Here is a 17,410-nt window from a genome sequence, read left to right as displayed (position 1 = left end):
CCCATAGAAGCCCAGGTTCTGGTGTGAACATCGGCTTCTATGGGAATTCTCAAGGGCGTATTATCAAGCCTATTATCACCGTTTCCTGCTACTAAAGCGGCAATAATTTCAACGCCGTGCTTGATAATATGCCCCTTAATATGTCCATCTGTAACGGAACAGGTGCTAAGTGTGAAGCGAGCCGATACCTTCAGATCGAGATCATGCTAAATAAAACAGACCACAAAAAAAATATTTGATCTCTGTAAGACATTGTTTAATTGCTCATGTTTTGTGATTCAGTTAAGTTAATGTTGCACAAACAGACATTGAGACCTCAGCATGCTAGGGTGCAGCCCCCTAATGGGAGAAGGAGGAAGACCCGTGGCCGAAGCAGCTGGTGTCGGCAATGAAGAGCGGGCGGTGATGTGGTGGACCCTTCCCTGGTGAGAGAGCTTCAGACTGCAGCAGAGGAGCGGCAGTGGGACAGCCATTGGGCTGCCTCCGAGAAGGAAGCATATGCACCATTATTACGTTTCTGTCGGAGTGTGGTGAAGGGCGGAAGCAGTAATGGACCTAATGCAACATTAAAAAAAAAGTGCTGTAAAACAACAGATGAAGAAACTGAGCATAAGGAGACCGTGCTTGACCGGTGCTCCTTAGCTTTGATCGGACATGATGCATCGCTACGTGAACGACTAAGGATGGAACCAATGGTAAGTAACGGGCGGGAAAAAAATAGTTTGATTGAACACAGTAGGTCTTCCAGCAGCGCATGCGCGTTGACGCTCAACCTAAAAAACAGAAGAGTGCAAGACAGCACTAGGCAAGAGCGACCCGCCTCTAACAGGAGGGAGCACCAGGGCTTCCGACTAGAGAACGAGGGACCAGGGTGTGTCCCGGCGTTGACTCAACACTCTGTGATTCTGTGCAAATTACATCATATTCCTGTGTCAACTAAAGTCAACATTGGGATATACAAGGGAGGAGAATGGTCCCTGCAGGAACCAACATGTTTCCGTTGGAGGAAATTGGTTATTCTTTGAAGCAAGTGTGACTACAAGACCACTTTCACACAAAAGTCCCGGGTTCAGAGAAATACTTTGTAAACTCGTAACATGGACACCTCTCGATATGTACTGGCGAATGTTTAATTGAAGAATTTCCAGTCTGGTAATCTATTCAAACACCTGAGTGGGGTGAAGACCTGTAACTGAAGGGATGTATACCCTGACGAAGACCTTTGTGACCTGGATCGGCATAGAGCATTCGCCGAAACATGTTGGTTCCAGCAGTAGGGATAGAGGGACCATTCTCGTCCCTTGTATATCCCAATGTTGATTTTTTAATCCTATCAAGGGGAAAGACGAACTAAAGTGTTTTGTGGTTATCCCCTTAGATAGTTTTAACTCTATTCTCTGCACTTTTTGATCCCTGTTTGGAGGTAAAACTTTTTCCTCAGTTTGTTATATTTCTTTTTCCTCAGGATGTACACTCACCACTCTTCCTCACAAAAAACATAGCACTCTGTCCTAGATGTTGGTCTGCGCTGGGACGTATGATGCGACCCTATGATGAAGCATAACACTGCAAAGTGTGTGAGGGCAGTATTAAGATAAGTTATGTTTTTCCCTATTTCGGTTTTTTCCTTAGATACTTTCTGTGTCATCCTATTTTAGGAACCCATAGCGTACCTACTCTAGGTGACCTGGGATTTGAAATTTGCAGTCATTCTCTCTCGAGTGAGTTTTCAAGCTTGGAAGGGGAGTCAGAGAGGGCTCATTCCATTGTCTCTTTCCGTTGTGAGATATTCTGTCAGTGTTTATCCAGTCTTTGAGGACCGATCGCTGTTACAATTAGTGGTCTAGAGGAAACCCCCAGAGCAGTGGGCACCCTATGGGACTTGCCCCAGTATCCGGCCACCATCCATGTGGCACATGCCAATCATGTGCTCAAACGTCCAGAACTACAGAGATTGACATTGGGACGTCTAGGCCTTGGAGACAAGTGAGATTTACTAATTGTAACAGCGACAAATTAATTTATTTGATCACCTGCCCCTGCGGGCTTAGATACGTGGGGATGACCACTCGTAAGATCAGGGTGAGGCTATCTGAACACAGAAGTACCATCAACTGTAAGAGGCAGGCCACCAGGCTTACAACCCACTTCATCACCCTGAACCACTCACCCACGTCATTCAAATGGACGGTCTTAGAGAAACCGTTCATTCCATCACACGTCACCAATGTGAGCAACTTCTTGCTTAAGAAAGAACAAAAATGGGTTTTGAAACTTGGCACTGACCGAACAGGGCTGAACGATGACATACCCTGGTCCTCGTTCTGATACTATCTCCTGATCATCACCCTTTCTGGTGACCAATACATGAGGGATCAATAAGATCTTATAACTGGGGTAAACCCGATTTTTACTAAACTGTTTCTCAGCCTTAGATGACCAACATCCTTTAATCATCTAGGACAATGTGAACGTTTAGAAGCTTTGTCTGAACTTTGACTCCACCTTCATTGCCAAGAAAAAACGCAGTTAACACTCTAGCGTACTCTGAAGCTTTGATTTCACCTCCTTTTCTAAGTAAAGCGCAGTAACACTTCAGCGCACACTAAAGACCGGTGGAACCGCCGTTCGTTTACTAAATGTTACTATGACAACGCGGGGATGCGATTGATTGGCCTTTTCCTTTTTGGGCTTAACCAATCATAGCGTTCGTGACTTTGTCTACGCGTGACGCGGCCTGTTTGCGCGTCACGTGATGGCCTAGACCAATCAGAAACAGTGTAATAAGTATGCGTGTAAACAGACCGCCGGTACCTCCCCAGACGGCACAGATGCCGCGTTGGAGTACCGACGGATAGGTGAGTTTCCCTTGAACGCTTTCCACGTTCCCTTTCTCAAATTTGATGCGGCTGCAGCGTGCAACTCTCCTAAACGCAGATACCAAGCGGTTATGCGGCAGGACAGGCTCACGCCGTACCGCTACAGCTAAAAGGTTTTTCTTGGGTCGTAAAAACTACAGGCTTAGACTATGGGCATTTTGGAGCATTAGTAACGGCATTAACAACTCCCGTGTGGCACATGCTCCTCACTATAAATATAAAAACAGCCCCTGACTATGGTCTCCATAGAACGCATAGAATGGTACCTACATTTAGCGTGGGCACTCGTTTTTACCGCAAATCAACAACAGCGGTTGTGTAATTATAGATCAATGTGGGCACGTGCATCGATTATGGTCTGTAGCGGATATAACATCATCTATATCATTCCGCTCGCCATGCTAGTACATTACAAGTAACAGAATTCCTGCATGTACTAGCTACACACTAATATTAGTACTTCTTAGCAATAAATTAACCTTTTGTTAACCTTTTGTTGGCATGTTCTTGGTGAGTGATTCTATGGTTTGGATTTATTCACCTTTACAGAGCGGTGCTTCACCTATGTCCTGAGCCGCAGCCAGGTGGGGTGAGGTCTCTACTTCTCACAAATCAGGTAAGAAGTAGTCTGTGAAATTTGTAAAGCTTCAAATTCCATGAAAATCGGTAGGCACTAGTTCAAACAGTGCATTTGGTCCTATCCTTTGGATATAGACCTCACCAATGTTGATAACTACACATGGTGAAAATGAAGGTTTATTGTGGACAGGTGGTGGGTGATGTGCTCATGCCATGTATTTCTTTTTCAGTCTACAACTGAATATGTGAGAAGACTCGGAACAATCAAACCTAAGATGTCCAGGTGACACTTATATATCTAAGTTGTTCCAGTAATCTTCTCCTTTTTAAGAAAACACTTCTTCACATTGAAAGGGTTTTTTTCTGTTTGCAGTAGCGATTTATTTAGGTCCTGAAGAAAGCAAGGCCAATAGCCATAATTGCTGAAACATGTTGACCACGTTCCACCACTAGACAGTTTATAAATGTTCCCTGTCTTGGCTATTTTTAACATTGGTGCTGGGAGCTATACCCTATTAAAATTTCTGTTGCTCCTTAAACCAATTTTATTCACTTTCTCCATATTTTTTGGTATCACTCTGTTCTTTGCACTGCACACACTTTTTTACCCCGTCAGTTACATCACCAGTATATATATTTCCAACTTCAAACAATCATGCCCTGACCAACAGGGAGGTCAAGCCTTTCCTGTTAGAGAAAAGATCAGGTGCGGTGGTGGTCCTCGGAGCCCCAAATGATGAAGGGCGGTTCCGAGTGGTGACTGATGGGTGCCAGAGACCAGACACTAACCTGACCTGGCTCCTGTAACTTTGAGTTGTATGGCTAGTGGTAACAACTCACTACTACTGTCCTCAATAACTACCTGTATAAATCCTGACCCTCTGATACTTCTTTGTGATAAGCGTTTATAGGGCATGTATTCAGAGCAGGTCATTAAATTGCCCTTGGGTCCCCTTTAATTGTATGTGTTGTAGATATTTTTTGGGCCCACAGTTCATAATAAAAGATTTTTTAAAATTGGTGGTAAGGCCCAAATCTGACATAAAAGCAACAAAACCAGAGATTAAAATACGCAGGGCATTGGGTGTGAGGCCCATTAGCACTGCGTCGTCCGCGTACAACAAAGCGGGGATGGGGTTGCCATTTATAATTGGAACATCATTAGTTATTGCACACAAGTTGCTGCTCAGCCCAATAATATACAAAATAAAAAGCAGGGGGGCGAGTACGCAGCCCTGTCTAACACCCCTGCCAATTAAAATGTCATTCGAGACTACACCCTCAGTGTTAATACGCACTCTGGCCTTTAGGTCCCTATGCAAATAAGAAAGAAAATAAACCAAAGAATCATCAAGACCATAACTAAGCAAAAGTGACCACAAACTGGAACGATTAACAAAATCAAAAGCTGAACTTAAATCCATAAAACCAAGGTACAGTGGGGATTGTTTACAATAGTGTACTTTGCCATTAATAGGTTCAAATTCAAGCATTGTTCAACAGTGCCCACATTGCTTCTGAAGCCGAGCTGGCAATGTTGCAGGACATTATTATCCTCGGCCCACCTCCTTATCCTGTTAAAAATTACCCTCCCGAGAACCTTCAATGTGTTGTCAATTAGTGATATCGGGCGGTAACAGCCAGGGTCTAGTCTGTCGCCTTTTTTAAATATTGGTACAATAACACTGTTTGACCAGGATTCTGGGATTGAATTGTTGGATAAGTTATTGAACAAATTGCATAATAAAGGGGCCCAAAAATTAATTTCAGATTTAATTTGATCTATTGAAAGGCCATCAGGGCCGGGAGCTTTATTGCCCGCACTTTCAACTATAGCATCCTCAACCTCGGATAGTGCGATGTTCAAAGATCTAGCGGGCCCAACGAAGAGAGCAGTATCTGTAAGAGGCCCTGGTACAGCGTAGATTTTAGAAAAGTGCTCTGCCCACACATCTCCTGTTATATTACAGTTAATAGCTTTAATGTTGGAACCAAAAGATCTTAGGGACTTGACCTCTCTCCAGAATCCAGTGATATCTTTCAGGGCCGCGGAGCGAACGAGGGATTCCCAGTGGTCTATCACTAGAGCCTCAGATCGGGTACGTAGCGTGGTTTTATACCTTGCTCTAAGGTCTCGTACGAGTGACAGATCCCTCGGTTTAATTTTCAGGGCTTCCCTCAGCTCTCTATTGGCCCTGGAACATGAAGAGTCAAACCAGCGGGGGCCCCAGTTTTTATTAGCCCGGGCTGGTTTTGAGGATTCTCTTTTAATAACCGCACAGAGGTTACTAAAGGAATCAACAACATCACGGCCCGATCTGTCAGAAGACAGACAGTTCTCGATTAATGTGGGATTTTTGTTAATGACTCTAGCTAGAATAGCTTTGTTGTCGGCCCCTTTCCATACAACTCTTAATCTATCAGTAGATGCTTCCAAATGTTGCGCCCCAATTTTTATTCTTACTCCGTTCTTAATATTCCCAGGGTTATTTAGATGTACTATAATTGGGTAGTGATCGCTATAGATGGAACAGGCGACCTCTGCTTTTAAAATAATGTTGCTCAGTGAGGGGGAGATAAACATATAATCTATTGTAGAAGCACACCCCTGACCGATATAGGTGGGGGTCAGCATGTTATTCCCTCCTGTACCAGCAATTTACAGGGCGTTCACTAAATCGCGGGATGCTAGATAATCCCTCAGTTCCTCGCCATTTCTGCAGGGGGGATTATTACGATACATGTGGCCATTGAAGTCTCCTCCAATACAGATGCCATCAAAGGTTCCATATTTCTGCCCCACTATGACTTCATCAATGAAGTTAAACAAAGTTGAAAAGTTATTATTGGGATGGGTCACAAAATCATTATTATAAAAATTAATTAAACATAATTTTAACCTATTTGTGTATTTCAAAGCCATAAAACATTTTCCATGAGTCTGAATCAGTTTAGTTTGTACACCAGCTTTTATTTTAGCCCAGATGGAAAGACCCCCACTAGGGCGGCCCATAGATGAAGAGGATGCCGTTAGGCTATGGCAGCTGAAACCTTCTAATAAGGGTGGGGTTGTGCACCAGGTCTTCTGAAGCATCAGTATATCACAATTAGTATATACCCAGTCTGACCACTCTTTGATTTTTAGTTTCGATTTAAGACCCGCTATGTTCCAACTCACAAGGGATAATTCAGAGCCCTGTATAATAGTTCTTTGATTAACAGATTGCTGACTAACTGCAGTGAGTGGAGAAAGCGGAGGGATATATGGTGATAATTCTAAATTGGGTACCTGGGATAGCTGATCAACAGTCATAATATCTAGATTGGTGACTGGTGGTCAGTCTAACATGTCCAATTCGGATAGGGGTGCAAACCTATTGTGCATCTTAAGGGGAAAAAAGGCTGGATGGAATTGTCTTTGTGGTGGTCTATAGAAATGGCTTAGAGGTAGTAGAGTTACAACGGTGGAGAAGCCAGAACGATTGTTATTTCTGTTGAGCAAGAATCTTACTGTGCCAGGATTCTTAAAATTAAGGACTATACAGTCACCTTCGATGTCTTTAAATAAGGCCCCCACCCATGACACCCAACGAGCTGATAGAATCTCCCTGGAGATGTCATGACCAACATCTTTGTGCTTAGTTTGCCAATCAATGCATTTATTATGCAATTGAACCCATGATTCCCCCTGTCCCTCCCTCAATGGTGGTATGCCTGCTAAAACCAGAATGAAGGGACAGGCATCAGGGGGTTAGTGCAAAGCAGGCCCCTGATGTTTAATTGGCCTGCTGTCCCCAGGCTGACCCACACCCCTGTTATCAACAGAGGTGGACCCCACCGCTACAGTTGTCTGGATGGAGGCACTATTCTGATTGTCAGTACTAGGTCTGACAGTAAGTGGTACTGATGTATTTATCGGTGTGGGCTGGGGTTTGGGTAATAAATTAGCTACTGCCTTGTTATTCCCGGGATTATTACCACTGGGTTGGGTGGTGGGTGGTGCAATGGGCGGTTGGGGTCCAGAAATACTAGGCCCCCCGGTTGATTTCAGACTACAACATAAGGCATCCGACCTCCCACATGATAAAATACTACTGACTGACTCAAGCTCTTTCAATAAGCGGTCACCCCTGATTTGGTCCAGGGTGGCAGTCCCCTTTCTTTTTGCCTCTTCGTTTTTTACTAGATTTTCTAATCTGTCCAGTCTTTTAAAAACGTTATTAAATTGTTTTATCATTTGCTTCTCTAAACGATTAAAAATAGTGTCAACTATAGTCTCTATAAGATTCCCATTTTGTTTCGATATGGTATTATTTTCTCCCACTGAAGCAGTCTGTGTCCATATTGTGTTTTGATTATCAGTGGAGTTACTGGTAGTAGCAATAGAGACGCCATCCATATCCGCTGAGTCCTTGTCGCCAATGCAGATAGTATCAGCCCCTGTTGGTTTTTGTTTTTGCTTATTCCACAGGCTCTGTGGTGTGGGTTGGCTCTTGTTGGTTAACGGTTGTTTCCTTTTATTAGCGCTAGGTTTAGATGCACCTCTTTTACGCTTTTCCCCTCCTGGTTTATTACTGCCTTCCAAAGGGCCAATGGCAATGGCATCCACTTGAGAGTCAATTGTTATTACAGGATCATCCACCACCAACAGAGACTCAGGAGGTATGGGTGCTAAAAGGGGTTTGGCAATTAGAACCGTAGGGGATATAGGAATATTGGGACCCATTTGCGAGGGTGTTGGCCGTGAGGAAATGTTTGAGCAACTCAAGGACATTCTCCTTTCCGTATTGGCAATTTCGTTAGATACTAGGTTAAGAGCATTTTCAAGTAAGGTCTCAAATGTAGGAGGGGGAAATGGAAAGTCATCCAGGGCATCTATCTTATCCATTGACTCCATAGTAACAAGTTCTTTACTCACCACAGTGGAGGCGTTAGAGGGGTGGCCCGCCCGACCACTATTGACCACTGACGGCCAAAGACGGCCCGCCCTCTGCCCGGGCTCAGCCCGCGCGCGTCCCGCGTGGCGGGAGGCGTGCCCTTCTCCTAAAGCGCCGCTGGGCGCGTTGTTCACGTTGCTCCCGCCGCACCTGCCGCGGTGCTGCTGGGAGTTGTAGTTCCCGGTGCCTGTGGTGCCGGTGGTAGTGACTGAGCCATTGCCCTCACGGCAGGGGAGACAAGGAAAATGCAGGTAGGGCTGTTAGAACTGCCGTTCCCCTCACGACGTGGTATGCTGGTCAGGAAAGTGCCCCAGTAATGCTCGGCGCGCCCTTCTCTTAAAGCGCCGCCGGGCGCGTTGTTCACGTTGCTCCCGCCGCGCCTGCCGCTGTGCTGCTGGGAGTTGTAGTTTCCGGTGCCGGTGGTGCCGGTGGTAGTGGCTGAGCCGTTGCCCTCATGGCAGGGGAGACAAGGAAAATGCAGGTAGGGCTGTTAGAACTGCCGTTCCCCTCACGACGTGGTATGCTGGTCAGGAAAGTGCCCCCAAAAATGAAGTGGGGTCCCTTTGAAATGTATGATGATTTAAGTTGGGGTGGGTGGTACACTCTGCTTTGCCAGTGAAGTTTGCAGAGTTTTGCCCACCCCATGATCCACCCGGAGATTTCTCAACACTGACGGTTGTGATAGGTCCCTACCGTTCACATTGAGAGTGTGGTCGGTTGAGTAGAAAATCTACTCGATCAGCAGAAAGAAGGTGCACCCTCTGGCAGAGCACATGGTATCATTCACACAGATTTTACAGCATGGAGCAAGCTCACAGCGCTAAAAATCATTGAGAGCGGTTTGATGAGTCAAAATCCCGCTGCTCGCTGCACTCTGAGGAATCTCGGAGAGTTTTCATGTGACTCAGTAGAATTCTGTGGAGCAAAACTCTATAAAATAGCTTGTAAATTCTGCCATACAGGATACAAGTCAACTTGAACTATCACAAATTACTTGGGGCCACATGCATCATTGTAATACTTGAAAAACTGGTTGCAATTTGCCAGTATTATTTTTGTGACCACTGTGAAATTTTGTGAGCCAACATTTGTACTAATAGGTGAGTACCGACTCCCTAAGACTTGTGAAGAAAATACAATATGACAGTTTTCTATTCAGTGTTTGTTTTATTGAAGCTCCTTGTGACTCTGGTTTTGTTACAACATTACACAACATATTAGTGAACATAAGAGCAATAGATGTTTAAAGACTAATAAACCATTATTGCAAATTCACTTTGAAGTTAATGGACATATTCTTAAACTTCAAGGGAAAACTTCTTCAGAAAATCCTTCCAAGAGGTAAGGTTGCAAGATATTATGTCAAATTCTATCCCTTCGTCTCCCAGTGACTCAATGCGAAGATTTCAACTCAGCCTTGAAAGAACTTGAGAGAAGACTTTTGTCAGTGCTGCTCTCACCTCCTGGTTTCTCAGGCTGTATATGAGAGGGTTGAAGAGAGGGGTCAACACAGCATAGAAAAGGGAAGCAATTTTGTCCTTCTCTGACACCAAGGCGGTGGTGGGTCTCACATACATAAAGGTGATAGTTGTATAAAAGATGATCACCACAGTGAGATGGGAAGAACAGGTGGAAAAGGCCTTCTGCCGTCCCTTGTGGGAAGGAATCTTCAAGATGGTAATGATGATGTACACATAAGACACAAAGATAAGCATGACGGTGCTGATGATCACTGAAGAGCCCAGTACAAATGTCAGCAACTCAATCACTGAAAAATCTGAACAGGAAAGCTTCAGCAGGGGGCCCACATCACAGAAGAAATGGTGAATCTCAATGGGCCCACAGAAAGAGAGTTTACTGATCATAATAATTTGCAGTAAAGGAACCAGAAACCCCACTGCCCATGCCAGAGTAGCGGTTTTATAGCAAGTTTTGCTCTGCATGATGGATGGGTAGTGGAAGGGGATACAGATGGCCAGATACCTGTCTACAGCCATCACCGACAGCAGCAAGCACTCTGTGGTGGCTAAGGCAAAGAACATGTAGCACTGAGAGAGGCAGGCCCTGACAGAGATTGTGTTCTGTCCTGGCAGGAAGTTCTGAAGCATTTTGGGAATTGTCACTGTGGTGTACCAAATCTCCATGAAGGAAAAATTGCACAAGAAGAAATACATGGGTGTGTGAAGATGAGTGCTGATCCACACCACTGAAATGATGATGACATTTGTTGTGATTATTAACATGTAGACAATCAAGATGACAAGGAAGAGGAATACCTTGAGAGACTCTGGGCCACCGAATCCAAGAATCAGGAATGTAGTCACACTGGTTCGATTGCTCTCATCCATCTCAGTGGCTCTTGGAAGCTACCAAATAAACAGTAAGGGTTAGCAGGCACCGTGTAATGCAAGGAGCTCATGGCAGCTTTGTTTCACAGAGCACTAAGATTACTAAAGTCCTCATTATGACTAGGGGTGGGCGGACATTTCCGTTCCGCCCACAGAATATGGGGAAATTTGCCCTTCCGCAAAGAAGGCGGAAAAACGGGGCAGGAATGTGAGGAATGCACATGCGCAGGCTCCCGCGCATGCGCAGTTTCAAGAAGAAGGCGCGATAGACAGGAAGAGATGTCCCTGTGATAAGGTAAGTGTTTTAAAGTTTAATTCAGGCTTAAATATTTTTAATATTGCGGGCGGGAGGCGGGCAGGCGGCGGGCGAGTGTCACGTAACGGAAATTTGCAGAGAGGCGCGGAAATTGGTTCAATTTCCGTGCCTCTCAGCCCCTACACGACTTCCGTCCACCCCTAATTATGACCAATGTTTCAAAAAATGTTTTTACAGTGAGAAATGAATAGTTTCACCAGGATTATCTATAGGGTAAATCCATCATGTGACTTCACTTCAGGATCAAAACAAGAAGCTCTGAAATATCCTGATTTGAAAATAGCACTAACATTCAAAGCAAAAGCTCTACTCACAGCCCAGGATGGACAGTAGTAAAAAAGAAAAATGGAAGAGTACTAGCAGAGATTTCGGACTCTACCCGCACATACTTTTCCATTTTTTGGAATGCATATGCAATCCAAGAGTTATGGGCCACATGTATGAAGCTTTTCTCAGGTCACAAGTCGCCCGATCCGCATAATTGGGCCATTTGCAACCTCTAAAGAGCCTTTTTACATGTACAAAATTCTATTTTGCTATTCAGTAACCTATTTCTGAATCGCAAAATGGGTTAGCGATTGAGTATTAAGAAGGGGCGTGCTAAGGGCGTTTCCTTCATAATAGCGACTCGACATCGATGGTATGTATGAATGTTTTGTGAGCGAAATGTAGTTGCAAAACATTTGCATTTTACCACCAAATTCAATTTGATAGTATCCCATTTGTAAATGGACTACTGCCTACTCCTAAAAAATAAAACGGGCTGCATTTGAAAATAAATGTTGTTTTATTTAAATGCAAACACAGACATGGTGGACTGCTGTCCCTAGCAGACCACCATCTCTGTATTTTTAATGATTCCCAATGGGCGTCAAATTGTGTCCCACCTCATCAGTATTAATGAGGTATCTCAATTATGACCCACTGAGAATCGCTAACAGTGTAAAACACACTGTTATATATGACTAGTTACAATTTCCTAATAGCAAATAACACCTGCACCTCAAGAAGATTCACTGGCTCCTCATTCAAAAGTGCAGCCAATTCAAACTTCTCATGCACAAGTACAAACCCTACACAACATTGTGCTAGTATACCTGAACAGTCATGTATCTTCTCACTAACCTACCAGATACCTACGATCTGTCTCACCCATATTCACACACATTCCCTGCGTCCGCGAAAACAAAACTGGAGGTTGCTCATTCTCCAACATCGCACCCAAGACATGGAACAATCTCACTTAATAAATCAGAGCATCCTCCTCACTTCTCGAGCTCCGCAATTAGCTGAAGACCAGGCTCTTTGTAAACACACCCACCTACCCAAGCGCTTGGATACCCTCCCACATGATTAGTGTGCTATACAAATAAATATACCATGACAAAACATACACACCCAGGTAATCTGTTTTGTTTCAGGGCAATGCCCGTAAAACCTAATACAATAACACTAATAATTGAAAATCTTACTGCAGACATTAAAATCTGCCAAGCAATAGACATGGGAATTTAAGATCCCTAAAACATTCTAGTTTAAGGACGTAGTGTTGAGAACTAGCCATGAACTATTGCAAACTGGAGGTGAGACACTGCAATTTTAACTTCTCCAATACACCTCCAACCAGCTCCAGGCATGAGTGGATTTGCATGTTTTTTTCTCATGAGCTTCTCCATCTTTCAGGGAAAATAGTTCAAAGACAAAGAATCAAACCTTCCCTTGGGATATAAGTTTTACCCAATACTGGTTTTGCCTCCTCTAAGTAATTCTCAAATGTAGGTGTGCATTTCCTGGTTAAGAAACCCTTGGTAAAGCTACCTTTTGTGGATTTAGAAATCAACCAGCATATCTTGGGGTAATGGAGTCAGGGTCAGTCCAAAGATCAGGCCTGTCTTATATATCCTAACAAGGATTGAATGTGCATCACACATCTGCCAGTGAGATGTGGAAAAGTAAATTTTGCCATGTTCTGTGTCCCTACGCGTCCTCCATCATATGTTATCTGTGCATGATTAATATGCATATGTATTCCCTATGTTCGATTAAAGACGCAATTACAGTTGTGTCCACCTCTAGTATGTCAGTTTCCAGTTCTCGTGAATACTACGAATATCAGGCCTATGTAAAGTTACGTTGCCACGTTTCTCAGTGTACACGTTATTCCATTGTAAAGTCCCCGTTTCTAGGCCTCAAAAGGGCCTGGACACCAGATTCAGCTCCTGTCTCCTGAAGCCTCGCTGAGGAGCGATACAGCCCCCACCTGTATCCTCGACCCTTCACTTACTTCCTGCCTCACAGTGCCCGGCTCAGCCTGGCTCTGCCTCTGAGTCTGCCAAGAGTATGTTATGATTCTAGTTATCAGTTCAGTTCTCCTTCTCTGCATTCCAAAGCTACTGAATCGCATCAATAGTTTCCGTCATTGTCTAGCCTTTACGTCTCCACGTTAGAGAAATACTGCATTTAATGGTCATTTAATATTCTTCATCACGCACTACATGTAGAATAATGCATGCACCATTCTTAGAGTCTGTTAGCCTTTACCCCGATAACTTTTGGATCCTATCAACATGTTCTCTAAACATCAGATACTAGATACTGCTTAGGTACATGTCGCCCTGACTCTCCAGACTTCAGTCTCTGCTCCTAGCACAGGGTTCGTAGCCCCCAGCTTCTCCTAGTAACACGTCATTGCCAGTTTGCGCGCACCATTAGGTCAGAGGTCCCGGCTCCTTAGGTAGCCCCCTCCATGTTTCCGCCCCATTCATGACATATTCTGTTACGTTTGCATCACATGTCTATGTATACGCCTCTGTTACACCTACTTTCACCCTTATCTTTCGCGACTGCTATTGACCACACCCACTGCTCCGCCTATCATATGTATTGTAATGCAACTGTTTTAGTATATATATATTCGTGTATTGTTATTAAATGTTACGCCGATTTCCGACCCTGCCCCCGGCAGCGCTGCCATCCTATTCCTGTGCAGGTCGTCCTGTTCCTGTCCTTATGCTGTATTAAACCTGCAAACTCCTACTACCTCGAATCTTGACTCTTATTTATTGAGCTATCTCATTTATCCATTCAAAAATAGAGGTATTATTTATTTATTTACTACATAATGGCGCCCGAATAGGGACTTGCCCTTTCCCCACGCGTCGGTGAAGCCACGCCGGCCCCCTGACCCTCTGCAGTCGTGACGGAACTCTTCTGCGCACCGGCAGATATTTCTGCTTTAAGTATCCCTCAGGCCCACGGAGGAGACGGAGGAGGCGGTCCAGCATCCAGACGAGACGGTGGAGGAAGGCGGCGAGTCCCGACCAGAGCCCAAGCCGAGAGTCCAAGGTCCGAGGTATCCGGAGGCCCACCCGTAACAGAAGTCCGAAGTTCGTCCGTCCGGCGTCGAAGCAGTCCAGTCCAGTCCGAGGCCTTCCGTTCTTGCTGCCCGGTGAGTACCGTTGCTGGGGTAGTATCTAGACAGGGTCAATCTAATTGACTCTGGTCTGTGGGTTGGTGGTACACAGACCCACAAACGAAGTGTCCACTTCGGTGGATGCGGGTCCTGACGTGTCTCTGTATGAGACCGGTAAGTTTCGTACTGTTTCAGCAGTGCATCTAGTTTCTGTTCTAAGTCAGTTCTGTTCTCGAGAAAATTCATGTATTCTGTTTCCCGTATTCCAGGTAGTATTCTGTTCGAACTGTTATTCTGAATGTTATTCATGTATTTTAATGTCGTGGTATGAGTGTGAAGTAATTATCGTGTTTATTGTGTATTGTGTTGTGTCCAGATTATAGTTCAGTCATGCCGCTCTTTTCAAAACTGCGTCAGTTAAAAACCAGAAAAGGTCTGCTAGAAGCAGCAGTTCCTGTCCCGCCTAGGGACAGTCCAGGTCATTTTATGTATCAAAAGCATGGCATAAGTGCCATACTATATCTAGATTTATGGGTAGAGTATACCAAACAGTTAGAAGAAAAGTATAGATGGCCTGTATCAGGCACATGGGATGCCGAGTGCATCATGCGAGTAGAAGAAGCATTATGGAAAAAGAAAGCCAGACAGTCACAGAAAGATGCCATTGAGTTATGGCGCAAAGAATCTCATAAAAGAACCGAAAAAGAAATCAGAAAGTCAGAATTGAGTAGAGAATCCTTAGAACGAGCCCAAGAAAGGGAATTAATCGAGATAGGTGAACGAGTCAAAACCGAACAGACAGACAGACAGAGGAACGCCCTCATTAAGGGTATGTATCCTCTTCTTGCCGAGGGCTTGCCAAAAGCGACCCCGGAGGCATCCAGTAATTTCCCGCCACCATTAGTTCCGCTCAAGCTACGTCACAAACCGACCGCAGCTGATATTTTCATTTCGTCCTATTTGGACGACACAGTCCCAGAATATGCAAATCCCGCTCCGCTAGTCCCTGTAAATCAGGCACTTCCCGTTCCTCCAGACACCGGAGTACCTGTTACGGTACCCCCGGTCCAGCCCGCCATACAAGTCCAGCCTACATTTCCATTTCCCACTCTGCCAGGACGAAGAGCATCAGTAGACGACTCTAGTTTAGGGGCCGCAGGGGGAGGTCCTCCTCAAACCCCGCCGCCACACAAGCGTTTAACGTTAGCCGAATTACATGCACAAGCGTCACAGCGTACGCCCAGATATCAGTCTGTTGCAGAAATAAGAAAAGCCCTTACCGAATGTGGCTATGATCCAGTCCCAGGCGAGGATAGTATGGTTTTATATTCATTACGCGTGAGAAAAGTGACCGAGTATCTAGTCACCCTACCAGATATGAAAGAAGATCTAGACAGAATATATCGTTTCATCCGTACAGGGAATGATCCAGAAAGTATTAGTGACGTCATGAGCCAAAGAAAAGTTGAAGTCCAGCTCATGATATTAAAGTTTCTGATTAATTGTCTAATAAGGGAACAAGATTATCCGACCAAAGATCGAGCCGAAATGAAAATCCTGACAAGGTGGAGTGATAATATAGCCGAGGGTAAGCATAAGACCATCAGTAGTATAGAGAGTATGTACAAGAAGATTCGTAAAGAAATAATAAGGGTACACGAACAACGTAAAGAAGCACAAGTAAGCGAGAAAGAAAATGACTCTTCTACAGAAGAGGTAGAGGACGAGAATCCCGACAGAATAGCGTATGTAGGAAAATCTAGATTTCCAGATCGCCATTTACGCTTAGAACACAAGTCAATTTTTCATCATCCAGCACCAGAACAAGGTTCTCTGGAACAAGTATTTCAAGCTACCGATCACATTCTGAAATCACGAAACGGTTATAGTGAGTTAAGTACCATGCATGAGCAAGAACTAGTCCGATCAGCAGTCCGATGGATTACTGATTCTACCACTTTTCCAGACGAAATAGTGGCACAAATGTTTCTGAAATTGCCCCCAGCCGAGCAACGACTGGTGGGTATGTATATGATCCAGCACCTCATTACATTGTATGAGGGTCAACATTCTGATCCAGGTCCGTTACACGATGTCCTGAACGAGTTACTCCAGTATAGATGGAAAGGTTTAGGTACCGATTTAATTAGTGTCATTTTAGAACAGCGCCACAAATACAGAACGTTTCTGAACCCGCATTTTGTTCATGTCTCACCCCCAGAAAGTAAACCCTTTTACATAGACAGACAGAATCCGTTACGAGAAGTGCATCCAGTTAAGACAGACGGTGGTGAAATGCAACGAGTGTTTGTTTACACCCCTATCACAAAGATGGAACTCTTAGAGATGAAAAAGTTAATTCCCTGTCATGATAAAGATCCAGCAGGGTTCCACCGAGAATTAAAAGACATGCTCCGTATGGGAGAATACACGTATCCAGATATCATTAAAATGTTAAAGGTCCTGTTGCCCGCAGGGGTATATGAGAAACTCAAGGAAAAAGAATGGGAGGTGGGAGAGAAAAAGATCGATTGGGCAGTTCTAGAAGCTGAAGATAAGGCACGAGTACCAGGTACCGGTCTTGGAGATAAATGTAAAGAATTACCAGAATTATTAATACAAGTTTTGCCTAGGTTATTGACAACTAAAAAGGAAGACTGGGATGCAATCTCAGCATGTAAACAGAAACAAGACGAAGACACTAGTGATTATTATTCCAGATTTGAGAAATGTTTTACCATAAACAGTGGCCTCAAGACAAGTAGCGAGTCATACCCTCATCTTTTTGTTACTAAACTAGTCGAGAATTCAAGTCCACAAATTAAGAATCGAGTTTTGAAAGTCGAAAGTACCTGGCAAGCTAATACCCCGTCCCAAATGTTACAGATGCTTCAATATCACCAGAATAGAATCAGAGAAGAACAAGATCACGAGAGAAA

At 44.3% G+C, this 17,410-nt stretch overlaps 1 protein-coding gene across 1 annotated transcript; it reads right to left on the bottom strand.

The window, feature by feature from the left end:
* Window positions 1-9,801: 9,801 nt before the first annotated feature.
* Window positions 9,802-10,743, bottom strand: LOC144798219 (olfactory receptor 6B1-like). The gene has a single exon (XM_078668967.1). The coding sequence runs from the start codon at window positions 10,741-10,743 to the stop codon at window positions 9,802-9,804; it is 942 nt and encodes a 313-aa protein (XP_078525093.1).
* Window positions 10,744-17,410: the final 6,667 nt, after the last annotated feature.

The sequence above is a fragment of the Lissotriton helveticus genome, chromosome 12 (assembly GCF_964261635.1).
Source record: "Lissotriton helveticus chromosome 12, aLisHel1.1, whole genome shotgun sequence".
NCBI classification, from domain to species: Eukaryota; Metazoa; Chordata; class Amphibia; order Caudata; family Salamandridae; genus Lissotriton; species Lissotriton helveticus.
The sequence above is the reverse complement of the archived record's forward strand: the minus strand, read 5'-3'. Positions and strand labels throughout refer to the sequence as shown.

Bases quoted from the DNA above. Each gene is read 5' to 3' on its own strand.
- LOC144798219 (XM_078668967.1), bottom strand. From the start codon at position 10,743: ATGGATGAGAGCAATCGAACCAGTGTGACTACATTCCTGATTCTTGGA.